General features: G+C 42.9%; 1 protein-coding gene across 10 annotated transcripts in view; it reads right to left on the reverse strand.

Annotated features, from left to right (window-relative positions):
* Nucleotides 1–17,325, reverse strand: part of CUX1 (cut like homeobox 1) — a 337,359-nt gene that overhangs the window by 242,761 nt on the left and 77,273 nt on the right. For all 10 annotated transcript variants that reach the window (XM_084823412.1, XM_084823413.1, XM_084823415.1 and 7 more), the window contains exon 2: nucleotides 10,222–10,332. In XM_084823412.1, coding sequence (XP_084679538.1) covers nucleotides 10,222–10,332 — 111 coding nt within the window. The remainder of the gene's footprint in view (nucleotides 1–10,221; nucleotides 10,333–17,325) is intronic.

Raw genomic sequence — 17,325 nt, forward strand, 5'->3', positions numbered from 1 at the left:
AACCAGAGCATCAGTAAAAACTGCTGATGTAAATAAGGACTTTGTGATGAATATTAGCTTGAACATACCCAGAGCTAGAACAATCCTAGACCCCAAGGTACCAAAGAATTGATGCTGCTGCCTAGGAATTTGATGTATATGTGTGTGCGTGTGCCTTTTATAGCTGCTACCTAAAGATTAGGTGCTAGCACCAGGAAACATTTCTCCAACCCAGGCATAAAGACCATGACCCCATCTATTTTTTAGAAGGGTGGGGAGCGTGCCACCAATTCCATTAATATCTAATTAATTTTCAAGAGAGAAATACTCAAAAGTCAGACAAGATGAATTCCAACCTCTCCAGCTAATTATATCTCCGTCCCACACAGAAAAGCACAACAAACTGCATCCATGATTCAGCTTTTTATATTTATTTTTAAACCTTATATTTTGCTTCCAAAAAAAGAATCAATTTGGCTATCAAGTAACAGAGAAAAGGAGTCTAATTAAAACAGAAGTAACTGAAATAAATTATTGCCATGGCATAAAAATATCTTCAGAAGAACGTAAAAAAAACCCCACCCCCAAAAAACAAATTTAAAAATCCATCATGTAAATTAACCAGATGCCTCTTAGGTAGTTCTAAGAACGTGAGAATGAGATCATATGCTTTCCGGGAGAAAACTTCCCTGTGGTTCAAAATTTCCATTTACTTAGGAGAGAGTCCGGGGGTCAGCAGGGGGCCATCACAATCCTGTAAGTGTTAAGGTGCTCTGTTTGAGAGCTCATTTATTCAGTCTCCTGTCAACTTGCAAAGTCATTTTTTCCCAGACCAGTTAGAGGCTGTTTATGCTCAGAGTGCACCTACTGCCTGGTTGTGCTCAAAGGCTCCCCTGTGTGCCTTCAGATTCCTGCAAGATTTGACCATCAGCCTCAAGAAAGCAGATGTCAGATGGGCATTAATAGGCCGTTCTGTCACTTTCAAGCCTCAGCTACCAAACACATATGCAGGCTGGATAGAGGTAATGACACTCAGACCAGCAATCAAACTTTCAAGGGCACGTGTGGGGGGATTACTGTGCCCTTCTCCTGCCCAAAGGAGAATAGCCAGAAAGGTTGCTTCACCTTGACCCTTCAAGGAAAGGGCGGTACAGACGCCATTAGCAGCAACTGCAGATATGAGAAATCACTCGGGCCACTGAACCAGCGTTAAAATTGTAACATCTGAAGCCATGGCACACAGATTCCGCTCACAATTATAATCCCATGCTCCACCACTCGTTTTAAGACACAGAATCTGACCACAGGCAAGATCTACAAGTGAACAATTCAGCTGTTACATTCATGATGGGGAGTTTGGAGACAGAATTTGCCAAATTTCCGACAGCTGAACCTTCCTTGTTTTCTGAATGGAGGCACCCTTCACTCTTATCGCTGAAAAGGTTTGGAGTCTGCAATGCCAACTATTACCTGCCCTGGAAGGTGGTAAACCCAGAGCAGGCAGCCTCTTCTCAGAGGGTGTAATTCTGGGGTGTTCCAGCATCAGATGCAATCGCCTCATTCAAGTCACTCCCAATACAAAAGGACAGCCAGAATTACTCACCCCAAGAGGAGGCAGAGATACACGGAGAACAGGCACTCACAAAGATGCACCACGGCAGCCCCCCTTTGGCAAACCTTTAATTGTTTAATTAACTTCTCACAGTGCACAGACTCAGAGGACCACAAGATGTAGTGATGGTCACCAATTTGGATGGCTTTAAAAGGGGAAAAGGCAGATTCCTGGAGGAGAAGGCTATCAATGGCTACCAGCCCTGATGGTGATATGCCAACTCCAGTATCAGTATGCCATTGTACAACAGTTGCTAGGGAACACAACCGGGAGGGCGCTATTGCACTCATGTCCTGCTTGGGGGTTTCCTAGAGGCAGCTGGCTTGCCACTGTGTGAACAACATGCTGGAGGAGATGGACCTCTGGTCTGATCCAGCATGGCTCTTCTTAGGGCAGAGTCTAGGAATTGCCACGCTGGAGGGTTTCATATTGCATCTTTCAAATTGCAGGGTTTCATATTGCATCTTGCCTCTCTGCCAGGTTTTAAACAGGTACAGCTGTGAATGGCTATTAAAAAGCCAACATCCTCATCACCACTTGTGGCTACAATATCACTCCACTTTGAACCTAAAGTACTAACTGGGCAAGAGCCAGCTCAGTTTCCACCTTTGATACTCCCAGTTCTAGACCTGAGGAAATAAAAAGCATTTCGCTTTTTGGTCCATATTAACTCTCCAAACTCTCACTTCTGATCTTTTCCCTGGCAGGCAGAACAAAGCAGCTTACAGCCTTTTGTAAAAAGAAGCGTTTCTCCTGGTATCTCTGTGACCAATTCCCACTTTTAAGGGTAGCTGCAAAGATTCAAAATTATCAAGATCAACCACATTTTGAAAATTAATAAAGAATGCTTAGATGCATTCTACAGGGCCTCTAAGAAGCTGCACAGCTGGCAAAACAAAATGGCTGTTTTTAATTAGAGCTCGCTCCCCCCCCCCCCGCACCAATTTTAACACAGTATACATTTCAGGCAGCCTTAATCCTGAAATGGCCAGAACACCCTGTAATTAACTATTATATTAAAGTGACTAACTGCAGAAAATTCAAAGGCATGATATCACCATTATGTAACAGAACCTAACGTACAGTCCTAGTGTTCGCCTTGTCCAGAAATATCACTTTTTGTCAGTCGTACTCAAACTCTCACAGCGAGGTTAACTCATAAATCTTCCTGGAGAGCGCTCACTACTTATTTACAGTGGGACAAGAACTCCCTTGAGGATCCACAGCTTTAACAGTGCAACAAAGATCTCTTTTTCGAGCCTCTCAAATGTAGCTGCTTTTCCATGACACGGATGTGAAAGGGAACTCACGGCGGAGATAATTGCCTAAGTTCTGCAGCCAGCTTCACGGGAAGCCAGAAGGCACACCAGCATTCCATCAGTGCAAATGGAACATTAACTGGCCTTTAACTGGAGCTAGAAAATCAGGAACAGGCCAACAGTCTGCACATCCGCTCCCTATCCATACCCTCCCCTTTTGCAAAAAAATGCCACCCAGCTTGGTATGATGGTTTGACTCCTGTTAACACAGGCTAAGACAAAGTTTGGAGCTGGGTTATAGGGTTGCGTCAACCAGGCCTCATGCCAAGCAGATGCAGTACAGGGTAAAGGGGAAGGGGGAATTCACACACAAGAGGAAATGGAACACATATGACCCATTTTATCTGGATAAAGCACTGTGGTGGATAAATCAGCTACTGACTAGTTAAAATTATATGGAGCTGATTATTCCAGAAGTGACTAGGGTGTTTTTGCATGCTCCCTAGGAGACATCTCGTGCGGCCACAAGATACCCAAATTATTCACATTGGAAAATTGGAAATGAAACAAGATTCCCATCAGCTGAGGCAATTCAGATGTCAGACATCTCACAAAAGATTTAAATATTCTAAATGCGTAACGAGGTAACAACCTGAACACTCCTCACACATACCTGCCAAAAAGATAGTAACAAAACTGGGATGCCAAGTCACTGAAAGTGCCTTTGACAGGGTCTAGTCAGCCAAGACATAGTTTTGGTAGCAACTGTTATCAAATTCTGCTTTGGGTTTTTGAGGGATGTACCCTCCGGCTGCCACTACTGACGCTAGGCTATAGTAGGCCTAGAACAGACATATGGCTCCAGATGTTTTCTGAGATAAGGAAATAAGACCCGGAGGGGGAGCAGCAGCAGAAGCAATCTTTGAATTTAAAGTTTCAGAAAACTCCTTTCTAACTTCAGTGCCAGGAGTGCCTGCCTGCAATAGTGTCTCATGTTGCAAATGTGTCCATCCACCCATTAGTCAAAATAAGGTTGAAACACAGAAATCAGTCACCAGTACATGAGATGTGCAGTACTTCTCCAGCAGGAGCTTAGTCTTAACAGATGTTGTGTCCCTCCTACTAAAGCAGCTGGTCCCAATACGAAGCCCCAGAGCCCCCTGGTAATACTGCTTCTGTTCCTGAAGGCACCAATCTCCCTATACAGTTGGAAACACGGCAGCCCAGAACACATGACGGGGAATTTGCTAAGAGTGCTACAAAGAGAAGTTACTTGACTGAGTCTTTCTTTCTCATCTCCAGAGCATCCTAATGGCTCAGTCTGCAGATGTTTCAGTGCTGTAACTGCCACTGACAGTTGAGGGGGGGGGGGCTCTGCTCCAGGGCTCTCCTAAATACCAATTTACTTGCAACAGATTTTGAAAAGCCTCTTCAGGCATCTTGGCCAGCAGCATGCAGAAAGCTGGGAGGCAAGAGACACTTAAGTACTAACCTGTGGCAAGACCCTGCCATGGAAAAACGTGAAAGGAAAACGATCTTTAGGAGCTCATCCAGACACCGGCTGCCTACTGCACAGAGAACATCAAGGGAGCTGAAAAACCTCAAACTCTGGCATTGCCTCACATGAAAAAGGCTTTCCATCCGGCCCAGCTAGGAATATGCAGGACGAACTGGAATTGCTAGATTGAAAGACTTGACTGCAGCCTTATATATTCTATAAAGTAACTTTAAGACTGAGGCTCCCTATGTAATTTTGTTGCAAAGATGTTTACATCATCACATGTTTGAGAGGAGGGATTTTGCTAACTGGTATACCGCTGCTCCAATTTGTATCTGAGGTGACTGAGTATACATTGTAACGATTGCTTCTCAGTGGCAATCCCCGAAACGAGCGGAAACGCTAGTTTCTGAAGGGGCAGGTCGTGACTCATAGTTCAGTGGTAGCGTACATCTTTTGCATACAGAAGGTCCCAGGTAGGGAAAAGACTCCTACCTGAAACTCTGGATAGCCACTACAGGTACTAAGGTAGATGGGCCAATAGTCTGCCTTCGCGTAAGGCAGCTTCTTATGTTAAATGTTATAATAATTACTATTTTTCAAAAAGGTAATTTCATTGTTTTGCAGCAACAATTAACTATTCTCTTTTGGTAATTAGTAGACTTATCAAGCCTGTAGATCACTAAATATTTTTGCTGTTGTTCAAATATAGTTAATGCTTTTATAGTGCAATCCTATCTTCTTTACTCAGAAGTAAGTCTCACTGTGTTCAGTGCGGCTTACTCCCTTGTAAGCACATTTAGGATTGCAGACTTAAAATGGCTGACCAATGTTTGACTGATCATTTATTTATTTTATTTTATTTCATTTATATCCCACCTTTCTTCCATCATGGAACTCAAGGTGGCTACATAGGGTTCCCATTGGAGGTCTCCCCTCCAAGCACAGACCAGACCCAAATCTGCTTAGTTTCAGCATGGTGGCTGCCTCATGTGCAGGGATGTCCGAACTGTGTAAAATCCGCTCCATCTATGTTTCATGGATTGTCAGGTGCCTTTTGTTCGATTGTCCGCCCACAGACAGATGAAAAAAAAAAATTAGTCATGCAGAAAAATACGCAAATAATTACGTAAGTATTTACATCATTTACCTTAATATGTAATGTTTAGTGTATTGTCCTCTATTCCATTCAACATTTCCTCAGCAGAAACGTATGTATCTTCCTACGAATTTATATGCGTAAATTTCAGGAATGAAAAAAAAAAAATCCAACAGTCCACAGACTCCACGTGGCCTGAAGGGGTCGCTCTGCAACAGATTCTGCAGGTTGGATTCTTAGAAAACCGAGCTCATTTTAGTTCATCTCGAATTTCTCCAGCATCCCTACTCATGTGCCTTCAGACTATGCCCTGGGACCATGATCATAAACTTTTGTGACCAGTCAAATGCTAAACCATCGTTTACTCTAGGCCTATTCCTGTTTTTACAGGGCTTTGCAATGTTTTATTTTCTTTTTCTTTTGTGAGTTTATTCTTTTAAAGTTTGGGGGGTTTAAAAAAATGGTTTCATAAAAATCCATTAAACAGATAATTCCTCCCTGTGGTCCTTTAAGAGTATCTTACATTTAACTTGGAACATCTGAAGTTCTTTGCAAAATGTTGACCATGATTGTAAAAATAGACCAGGCCTTGTGATTGCTTCCGTCTGAGCAGTTCTTCTGATATTTTCCTTGGTTATGCTGATGAGAGCTGCTACTGTTGCGTGTAATCACCTGAGAGGGCACAAGATGGCCCTGTCGGTTCTTGCTGCCTGAGTGGCATCCATCCTCTGTCTTTGCGTCCAGTAACGACATTATCAGATGCACTGTAGCTGTTTAGACGAACAGGTCTCTTCCTTTTCTTTAAACTGACCCCACTTTCAACATTTAGTTCTTAAGAGAAGCATGCACAATAATGGTACACAGATGGATGACAAAACACATAAACCTGAAAAGGCGAATCCAAGAAGGTGGCAAGGTTTCTTTTGCAGTGAGCAAATGAGAGCCGAGCAGGCTTTCTATGACCCGATTTGCACATCACGATAAACCAGAGTTGGATTGGACATAAATCCACATCCAAAATGTGTACAGCTTCATTGTTTTGGGCCTTGTGAATCTTAACACATAGCCAACTCATTCAAGGAACCATGGACAGAAGGATGCAACGCTGTAATATGCTAAGACTAAAAACCACACACACCAGAAGATCTGAAAAGAGATCACCTGTGGATGCGCTAAATACATTTGTGTTACCAAACAAGACTCAAATGCTTACGTTCTCTCAAGGTCAGATGATGGCTGTTGCAACAGACCAACAAAGGAAGGGTAGAGTCATAGGCCCAATTCACATGTAACTAGAAGCCACCATGGATGAATTTCCCTGTGGGGTTCCTTGTTGCAGCAGCCGCCACCATTCTGAATATTTGAACTGCAGCAGGACTACGCTGCAGCTTGCTGTTATGCATGAACACAGCAAGGGTGGACTGCTGGGGTGGTTGACAAGCCACCCAGAATCCTCTGACTATTTTACGGTTGTGGGTGGCTTGTCAACCACCCCAACAACCCATCCATGCTAGGTTCGCACATAACAGCAAGCTACAGCATGCCCCCACTGCAGCTCGAATATTCAAAATGGCCGTCACCACCACGAAAAGAAACCCTGCAGGGAAATTCACCTACAGTGCTTCTTGTTACGTGTGAACCAGGTCATATTGTCACTTCCAAATGAGCCAGCATCAAATATTTAAGAGCCAGACTCTGAAAGACTCTGAAAGAAGTATTAAGAACACATTTAAATTCTTGGCCACTAGCATCACATTTTTTGAAAGACGGACGACAGATACGTGGGATTTTTCTTCCAGTCTTTCTACCTACACCAAATTACTATTCTGCTGAACAAAAATAATATCGGTTTAGAGAAAGAGTCAGAACGCCATCTTTGTCCAGAATGGGTATGTGTGTGTAGGCGGGGGTGTCTCCCTGTTGTGAGCTCCAGCCTCCTACACTAGGGTTCGGCGGGCAGTAGATCTCCACCTGCTTTAGACTACAACTTCCAGAAGCCCCCGCCAGCATAGCCAATGGTCAGGAATGCTGGAAGGTGAAGCCTGGTAGTCTACTCTCAGCCCAGCCCTGTCCTACACAACTCACACAGGATCAGATCAACGGTCTATCTAGTCCAGCATCCTGTTCCCCACAGTGGCCAGCCAGATGCCTCCTGGAAGCCCCAAAGCAGGGGATGAAGGAAATAGCCCTTCCACACTGTATGCCCCCAGTTGTCTCTGAACAGGCAGATTTAATTTGGCCGCAGTAGCTAATAGTTACAGATAAACCTACTGTCTTTCACGAATTTGTCTCATCCCATTTTATTTACATTTTAGTGACAACAATCACATCTTGTGGCAGCGAAGGGGGAATAAGTTAACAATGCTAATAAAGAGCAAGCAGTTCTGTTGATAGGGTGTGTACATGTTTGCATGTTCAGCAAGCTCATCTTATACATCATAACTTCCTCATAAGAAGATGTGATAAGGAGGTGTGGTAAAAGAGCTACAAGCCCTTCAAAGTTAGCTACCCAATAAATTTTAAGAAGCTATTTGCATCTGTTGATAACTCCAAGCTTCAGAAAAAGAAGTTCCAATAGCTGAAAGAAGGACATAGTCCATAGGAAACGAGGGAAAAGAATGAGAAATGAGATTGATGGACTTAAAGGAAAGAGAAACAGGGGAAACGAGGCCATTATTACATATTCAGTTGGTATCCTCCCTCCGTCACCCAAATTAGGATAAATGCATTCCTTTGACTTATTGGATCTAGCATTTTCTCTCTCTCTCTGTCTCATCATTCTTTGTGGAAACTCATCACAAATTCATTAGCTGTGAATTATGCTATCAAAACTGCTTGTTTTTTGTTGTTATTGTGTTAAAGCAGCCTTCCCAAACCTGGTTCCCTTCAGATGTTTTGGATTCCCACTCCCACCATCCCTAACCATTGGTCATGCTGGCTGGGAATTATGGGAGTTGTAGTCCAAAATGTCTGGAGGGGACCGAATAGGGGAAGGCTGTGTTAGATAATCATTTCCTTTAGCATCCCCCCCCCACTTCCTGCCACCATGCCAAAGGTGCTACACCAAAGGTACTTCCTATACCAAAAGTGCTTTCCCCAAACAGAATGTTTCCAGATGTTTTGGCCTACAGCTCCCATCATACCCACCCACTGGCTATGCAGGCTGAGTCTGATAGGAGCTGTAGGCCAAAACATCTGGAGGGACTCAGGTTGGAGGAGGTTTGTCAGCTATACTATACATCACCAACCCCATCTTCTACAAACCTTAGTGCTCTGCATAACATATCTCTCTCCCCCAAGTATGGAGAGACTAAGCATTCCATCTCACACCTCCAACACTTTTTCCTGCTTCCATCAAATACTGGCTTCTCACAAGCAGGAGGGAAAAGCAAAAGAATCTGCCAACTGCAAGCCACATTGTTGAGCAAAAGTCATCTCTTTGAAGCCAAGCAATTCCAGAATCTGCACCAAAATATGGACTGTACCTTGAAAACCAAGCAGTTCACTAGGCAAAGAGATTCTTGCACACATGAAGCTGCTTTACTGTGAATGAGACCACTGGTCCATCTCACCCAATATTGGTAACTCTGACCAGCCACAGCTCTCCAAAGATTCAGGCAGAGATTATTTCCAGGCCCACTGCTTGGGATTCTTTTAAATAGAAATGCAAGGAATTGAACCAGGGGCCTTCAACAAGCAAAGCAGATGTTCTACGACTGACCTACCACTCCTCCCTTCTGAAAGGTACAACAGCGTAAAACAAAATGAAAAACAGGAGTATAGATAGGTGGACTCATGTACTCAGCCATCTCTACAGCCACGATGGCAAAACGACTCCCATTTTACTATACCAGCTGTTTTTGTGTAACCTCAACACAACCATACAGAAGAGCCTATGAACTGTAACTTCCAACCATGAAAATTGTAATCTTACCTCATGCAAGAGAAGGGGAAAAATCAATAAAGCAACGATAAATGTGGTTTAGATGTTACTTTCAAGCAACTGCGAAAGTTTACTTGCAAATTTTTTGGGATCTCTCTAAGTATCGAGACATGACAGCTCAATAGCAAGCACCTCCTTTACTTTATTTAAATCAAGAAAAAATAAATGAAGGCACTGAAATTCCGGCTGAACATCAGGAAAAACTTCCTGACTGTTAGAGCAATGCGACAATGGAACCAATTCCCTGGGGAGGCGGTGGGCTCTCCCACGCTGGAGGCATTCAAGACGAGGCTGGACAACCATCCGTCAGGGATGCTCTGACTTGGATTCCTGCATTGAGCAGGGGGTTGGACTTGATGGTCTTGTAGGCCCCTTCCAACCCTACTATTCTATGATTCTATGAAACTTGGTAACATACTCATTTTAGCATGCTTAAATAGCTATAGATTAAGATACATAGATATTTCCCAAGTATTGTAATCAGAATGCTACAACTAAGAAGCTGCCTTATTTGAATGGCATTCTATCCGTTTTATTATGTTATTAGTTAATTTTGTGGAACAATGCATATTTGGAAATGGAACATTTCCTATGAAAATATAAAGTAGTGGAAAATTTTCCACAGAAAATCTGAACAACTCAAGTACTACAATTTAGACTGCACCAAGTCAGACACCCTGACCTTTGATCAAATGGTTATATACCCCATTCACAAAACAGGAGTCCAAGGAATGACCTGAAAGAAAAGGCCGCTCAAGTTTGTTTCCATTTAAAAATACATGTCTGTTGCTATGCAAGGAAAATAGATGTGGAATTAGCGTTGCAACTCACCTCTGGAGTGTTTTTCTTGAACTCGCGGCTTTGTTCAATAAGTTTCTTTCTTGATTGTTCACTTTCATCTTGTCGGTTAGCTAAAACTGTCGCTGTAGCATCAAGCTCCCTCTATCAGGAAAAAAGAGAACATAATTTTAAATTTGCTCAGACCCTAAAAAAAAAAATTAATTCAAAACCCAGTGGTGAAAGTAAATAAACCTCATTATCAAAGTATTTTATATCCTACATTTGAACCATGGCTTCATTTAAATATCCCATCAGCCATCTCCATGATGCCCCAATACAATCCACAGAGATGACACTCCTCTGTTTCCTTTGGCGAGGACAATTTAGACATGAAAAGACTCTTGATAGTCCACAAGTCTATACTAGCAGTGCACTGGAAATGCTTTTTTGGCATGACTCCTGACATTATGAACAACTACTACATATCACCACTTCTGTGTTTTGACCTTTCAGGTTTTTCAGGATCTGGAGGCAAGATTCAGTAAGAGCGTTGACTTTATTTCTCTCACCCTTTCTATATATCGGAACAGGTTCCCTTGAGAGCAGCCATGCTCTTGGCCAATTTCTTGTTTTTTAGCTCATTGGAAAGGCCAAGAAAGGAACAATTTCAATGGAGTCCACATAAACAATAAAGCCATAAGCCTCTCATGCTATTCGTGGACGACGGTCTTCTAGTCCTCCTAAATCTCTTCTACATCTTGCGACACACACTGCTGTAAAATGTTGGAACTCGAGTGGAGAATAGCATCTACTTACAAGCTGGCCCCACTAGAACAACAACAAAAAATACAGCTATCCTGTAGGCATCCTCCACCAACACTCTGAGCCAGAGCACACAGCTTCTAGCCAGACCTGAGGCCATTCTTTTTAGAATACTTCATGCATCCATGAACACATACTGCTGCTAGAGATATGAATGCCCAGGTGGGAGGGAGAGGGGGAGAATGGAAAAATCAGGGGGATACAAGTTTTTCCCTTCCCCCCTGCCTCCCCCAACTCATTTGGAGCAAGTTAAATGCTTTTTAAGACAAAGCTTTACTCACTCAAAATGTAGTATGAAGATTTTTATGTAAGCCATAATGTAAGCAGCCTTCCCCAACCCGACGCTCTCCAGATGCATTGGACTACAACTCCCATAATCCCCAGCTACCTGCAGCCACATTGGCCAGAGTGATGGGAGTTGTAGTCCAGCACATCTGGAGGGCGCCAGATTAGGAAAAGCTGATCTACAGCGTTAGAAAATGATAGTCTATATATACTGTAGACAAATATAAACCCAAGATGCATTTTGTACATAGAGCGTACTGCACACAGGGTCTTCCTTTTCTTGTGAAATGTTGCCTGCCTTCTTCTGGTGCCCTTCAAACTAGTTTGGAGATACTAGAAGCAGGTATCCTGGATCTGCTGCCCTTTTGCTTGTACAAAACTAAGGCTGCAATCCTATTCACACTTATCTGGAAGTTAAGATCCACTGAACATCTGAGTAGGTATGTATAGGATTTACACTGCATAACATGTATTCTTTGAAGTTGAAATCCTATACATGCTTACTTGAGAGTAAGCTCCACTAAACAAACTGGATCTGACCCCTAAGTACAAATACACAAGATTGCTCTGTAAATTGCATAAATACGCCAACTAGAACAAGTTTATGTGCTTTCTACTTTCTAAATGATGCATTTTATGTTGTTAAAGCAGTAAAATAGGTTTGATCTATTGCATGTATTTCATCCCCCCCGCCAAATTTCCATTAATAAAAATGGGGCGGTATTCCCTAATGGCTTCAAAATTTCTGAAAATGGCACATTTTTGGCTGATGCCTTATACTAAGTTGATCCCATCTAACCCAGCCCTGCCTATTCTGACTTGTAGCGGCTCTCCCAGTGACCAGGGCTGGGAAAGACGCCCAACCAGAGACCCAAGAACCTTTAAACTAGATTTTGCTGGGGACTGAATTAGGGACTTTCTGCACACAATGAATGTGCTCTATGCCAGAGCACCAGTCACCCCATCACGTCTTCCATCCGTACCCAATAGGTTACCTTCCTTTACACACACTGAATGACACAGGACGAGTATTGGCATAATACTCTAGCTGTGCTGAGATCTATTTCTGCATCACTCCACGATGCTTTCCTCATATCTCTGTTCATTCTATTTAAGCACTAAATTCAAGTATGTGCACCGCATCCGCATGAAGTCAATAGAAGTTGTGTTATGTACCTTCAGGGAGGATTTGCCTCCAGATTTTTCTTTACTTCTAATCGATTTCCTTTCATTGCAAATAAATCTGATGTTCATGAGAAGTGAGAAAAACAGCTCACCAGTAAGGCAGGATGCAAGCGAGGGGCTCTCTCCAATAACTCTGGCATTATAGTTCACTTCTGGCCTGGAAGATCCAGAGCCAGCTTCCCATGGCAAAAAGACCCCCCCCCCCCAAAAAAAGCTCCCAAACCAGTTAAGCCGAGCATGTTCAAAGGCCCTAAAACAGACAAGAGTTTCCTTTGTGCATGGACTTGGAGTTAAGCAGCTCTCCAATTAGTCACTCATCCTACAGCGCTTATAAGCTTACCAAAATGAAATAAGAAAAATGAGGAAATACAAGCAGAAGCAGACATAACTGACCAGGAATCATTAACTCTCCTCCCCTATGGCAGATTCCTCCTCCTACTAAGTGGCTAAGGGATACATCTGCAATAACATTAAGACTAATCCTAAGGGATCCTTAACCAGCTTTAAACCCTTATTAAGAATCTTGGGTAAGTGAAGAACTTTGTTAGCTTTAACCATAGTTAACGTAAGTGCTAATGTGTCCCTTAAGTACGTTTAAGGCAGGAGGCTGGAATTTGCTCCAGAGAGGGAACACACAAACCCACAACTCACTTCCAAGCTCTTAACTGCAGCTGAAATATGTCCTTCCCTATTACATGAGCACCATCCACACTGGTGATGGAGACACCATCACATTCTGAGGATGCTGGACACTTATGCCCAGCTCCTATTCAATCAGTTTAGTTATTCTAAAACAAATGTGATGTTTGAGTGGTATTCATAAGTTCAGTTGCAGAGAAGAGGGTGGCAAAGCTGACAGTCAAACACAGACTACTGTGTCACAAGGTGAGTTAGTGGTCTACAGCTGCTAGCTGTGCACTTAAGCCCAACATTTCCACCCCTCTGCAGCCTTTCAGAAATCCTGGGGAGATATGACCACATTGAGCTTTACACACAACTGGCTTCCAGCTGGTGGGTGCTGCAAGGTAAACCTTTACTAAGTGTGTGCCTCACAGCTCCCAGTCATCCAGACTCTAGAGTGCACACATGGGACATATAGAAAGTGACAATATGCTATTTTAACTGCATGTCATTGGCATGATTTGTGCATCATTGTATGCACTTCATAGGTAGCAGTCAAAAGCCGGTGGATGTATGCATTTTATAATCTCATTTTCCAATTATAATAATTTGATTCAAATTCAGCAGTATTGCAATATATTCTACATCTCATTTCCAAGCTTGTTTCTCAATATTTATTTATTTATTATTCATTCATTTCATTTCTATACCGCCCAATAGCCGAAGCTCTCTGGGCAGTTCACAAAAATTAAAACCAACCAGCACACAATAAAACAATTTAAAATATATAGAACATTAAAACCACAATATAACAATACAACCACAATAAAACTTAGCAGCAGTGCAGTAGTTTAAAATACTGATTTAAAACAGCAAAGCTAAAAATTTAGAAAGATAAAATGCTAAAATGCCTGGGAAAATAAAAAGGTCTTCACCTGGCACCGAAAGGAATACAAAGTAGGTGCCAGGCGAACCTCACTAGGGAGCTCATTCCAGAGCCGGGGTGCCACAGCAGAAAAAGAATTTAATTTATTTAATTAAAGTATTTTTATCCACACAAAAAGGATTTCCAGAGCAGCTTATAATCAATCAGTAAAATAAGACCCGTAGGCTTACTATCTAAAAAGATATGACACACAAGGAAAAGGGGATGGGGAGGGAAAAAGAAAAAATCAAATCAGTTTTCACCAGGGCTGATGGAATGGTCCTGCTTCACCTTTCATCTCCCCAGGAAGGAAGGCCCTGATGTTCCCTTAGCCTACTCCTGTCATGGGGGGGGCACGGCAACTGGAGCACACCATGACATTCCCTCCGCCTGTTTCTGTCTCCTTTGCTTCTCTTCCTTAGGTTTTAGCATTTTTTTATTATTATTACCATCACCATCTGGAGCTCTGAAGGCTAGGAACTTCTTTCTCCTTTAAATAAAGCTGGAATCTAGCAAGAACCTGCAGGCTGTATAAAAAGGTGCCTTGCAGAGTACATGTCTTCTATCTCAGGATCACAGCAATTCAACTTTTAAACATTTTTTTCTCATCATAAAAAAAAAGGTGCCCAAATTTTAAATTCATTCCATACTGCTAGCCTAAGGCTCCAATTTTTCATATAGTTACTTGCGGGTAAGCCTTAGACTCAACAGGATTTTTACATACAGGGTCAGGCTGTACAGTCATTAAGGTAATCTCAGAATTTAAGGTAATACACATGCAAAGTGTCATATCCAAGGTAGCATATCCGACCCTCCATTTCGCTTAATATAAATGCAGCATATCAGCAGATTTTGATCTGGAATGTCACAGCACATGGGGAAACTACTACAAAAAGGAGGAAATCGTTAACAGTTGGACAAACCAGTCTTGAAATTCATCCCAGAGTCAAGAATCCAAAAAGAGTGTATATACACACAACAGAAACCAGTGTGGCTAATAGCTAAGCAGAAGGCCTTTTTGAAAAATATTAACAATCTGTTAAAAAGAAGAGACCAAAATATACTCCCCCTACCCCTCCTACTGCCAAAAAGGAGGATTACTCAGGAAGAAAACCAGAAGGGCCACAATTAATATTTTTTAAAAGCCACAGAGATAAGAAACAGACTGGAGTGAAGCAGACACAATTGAAAATTTGTAAAACAGAAATGGGATCAAGATTTCATTTCCAGTTTACAAATTTTATAAAACCAGTAGTTCCCTGGATTTTTTGTGGGTTAACGAATCGAGAGAGTCAGGTCTACACACAAATGGACTTTATGTACATGGAACCTATGGAAACATTACAGACAGCAAGTTTATACCAAGCATACCTAGCAGTGAGACAGGCACAGTCCTAATTCCTGGAAGATATAACAGCGATCTTAAGCCAGTTGTTGAAAATGAAAACTGCCCACAGCAAGAGTCACGCAGCAAACCAGAAACACGAGCAACCATTAGAGGTGCCCTTCCATGGAGGCACGATCAATGAGTTGCCTCAGACAGTGGAATTTTAGTGACATTAAGGGCAGCACAGTAAAGATAGACCACCAAATATCAATTAAGCACAACAATGTTCCCCACTGCTAGAAACTAGATTTTTCCAGACCAAGCTACAACCATGTCAGCTACAACCACTGGTCTATTACACCGTAAGATTTTCCTGCATTTTTGTCATATGTGGAAATGCTCACCAGCGAAGAGGACATTTAAGTACACATTTCTACATGGCTCAGATTCACTGCAATGGAGTTTCCCCAGAGGATTTTGTCTGCTGACGCTTCTCCGGGGCCACAAGACTTCTACTCATTTTTAATACTCACTCTGGCTTTGTTTGACCCAGGTATCCAAAGAGTCACACAACCCTGCCCAAACATTATAATCATCATCAGAGGCTCACCTCCAAACCTGCCCCTCCCTTCTGAATTAAAGGAGGTGGTGATGGAAAAGAGAAACTTCCTCTTGCGGTTCCCCACATGTGGAATGCCCTTCCCTGGGTGGCTCACCTGGGACCAAATCTGATACCTTTCCAACACCATGCAAAGATCTTTTTATTTGCACAAGCCCTCCAGCATGTTGTTGAGCTGGTTTTAATCTGGCGACCTTTCTTTTACAGAGGGACATGGGGCCTGCAACAACATGTTGCAGTATGGAGTGCTCATGTTCAGGGTTCCAGCTAGTCATGGGCTCTTCCAGGATGCTCCGTTCCAGTGGCTGTGGTGGCAGGGCAGGGGGAGAAGAGCACTCAGAACTTCCTCAGGCTCCACTTGTGCACATGCACATAGCGAAGCATCACATGCACGTTCCGTTCCCACTTTTGCAGCTTGTTACATTTCTGTTCCGTTCTTCCGACAGGAGCTTAAAATGCACATAGCGAAACATCACATGCACGTTCCGTTCCCACTTTTGCAGCTTGTTACATTTCTGTTCCGTTCTTCCGACAGGAGCTTAAAATGCACATAGCGAAGCATCACATGCACGTTCCGTTCCCACTTTTGCAGCTTGTTACATTTCTGTTCCGTTCTTCCGACAGGAGCTTAAAATGCACATAGCGAAGCATCACATGCACGTTCCGTTCCCACTTTTGCAGCTTGTTACATTTCTGTTCCGTTCTTCCGACAGGAGCTTAAAATGTATACAGCGTGTCAGGCCAACCAGTTGGGAGAGAGGGAGGAAGCGTGTACAGCTTGCACTAAATCCAGGAAACACAATATACCAATTCAGAACCTTGATCTACCTAGCCGACTTTTGTCCACACACTGACTGGCAGCAGCTGTTTAGCGTTTCAGGCAGGGGTCTTTCCTAACCCTACCTGAAGATGCTGGGAACATGCAATTGGGATGTTTTGCATGCAAAGCAGATACTCTACCACTGAGCTATGGCCCAGACACACACAAAAGTCATCGAAGGATTACAGGGCTCTCAATCAGATGTCAGCCTAATCCATCTTTGTTTCTTTATTACAGTTATATTCCCCCTTTTCTCTAAGGAGCTCAAGCCAGTATACACGGTTTCCCGCCTCTGCGGCCTAATTCTTTCTTCACAACCACCCTGTGAGCTAGGTTGGGATGAGAGATCATGACTGGTCCAAGGTCACCTAGTGAGTTTCATGAACAAGTGGCAATTCGAACCTGGTCTCCCAAGTCCTGGTCCAAAATTTAAATCACTACACCACATTGGCATTCTGCAGCTTTGTCTTTAACAACTCACTTGGTCGCCATAAGCAGTCAAGAATTTCATGCAGGCGAGTGAGAAAGCTGGCAGAGGAAGGACTCAGCAC

This window comes from Heloderma suspectum, chromosome 16, assembly GCF_057233095.1.
Source record: "Heloderma suspectum isolate Gila_16-S chromosome 16, 16-S_ref, whole genome shotgun sequence".
Classification (NCBI taxonomy): Eukaryota; Metazoa; Chordata; class Lepidosauria; order Squamata; family Helodermatidae; genus Heloderma; species Heloderma suspectum.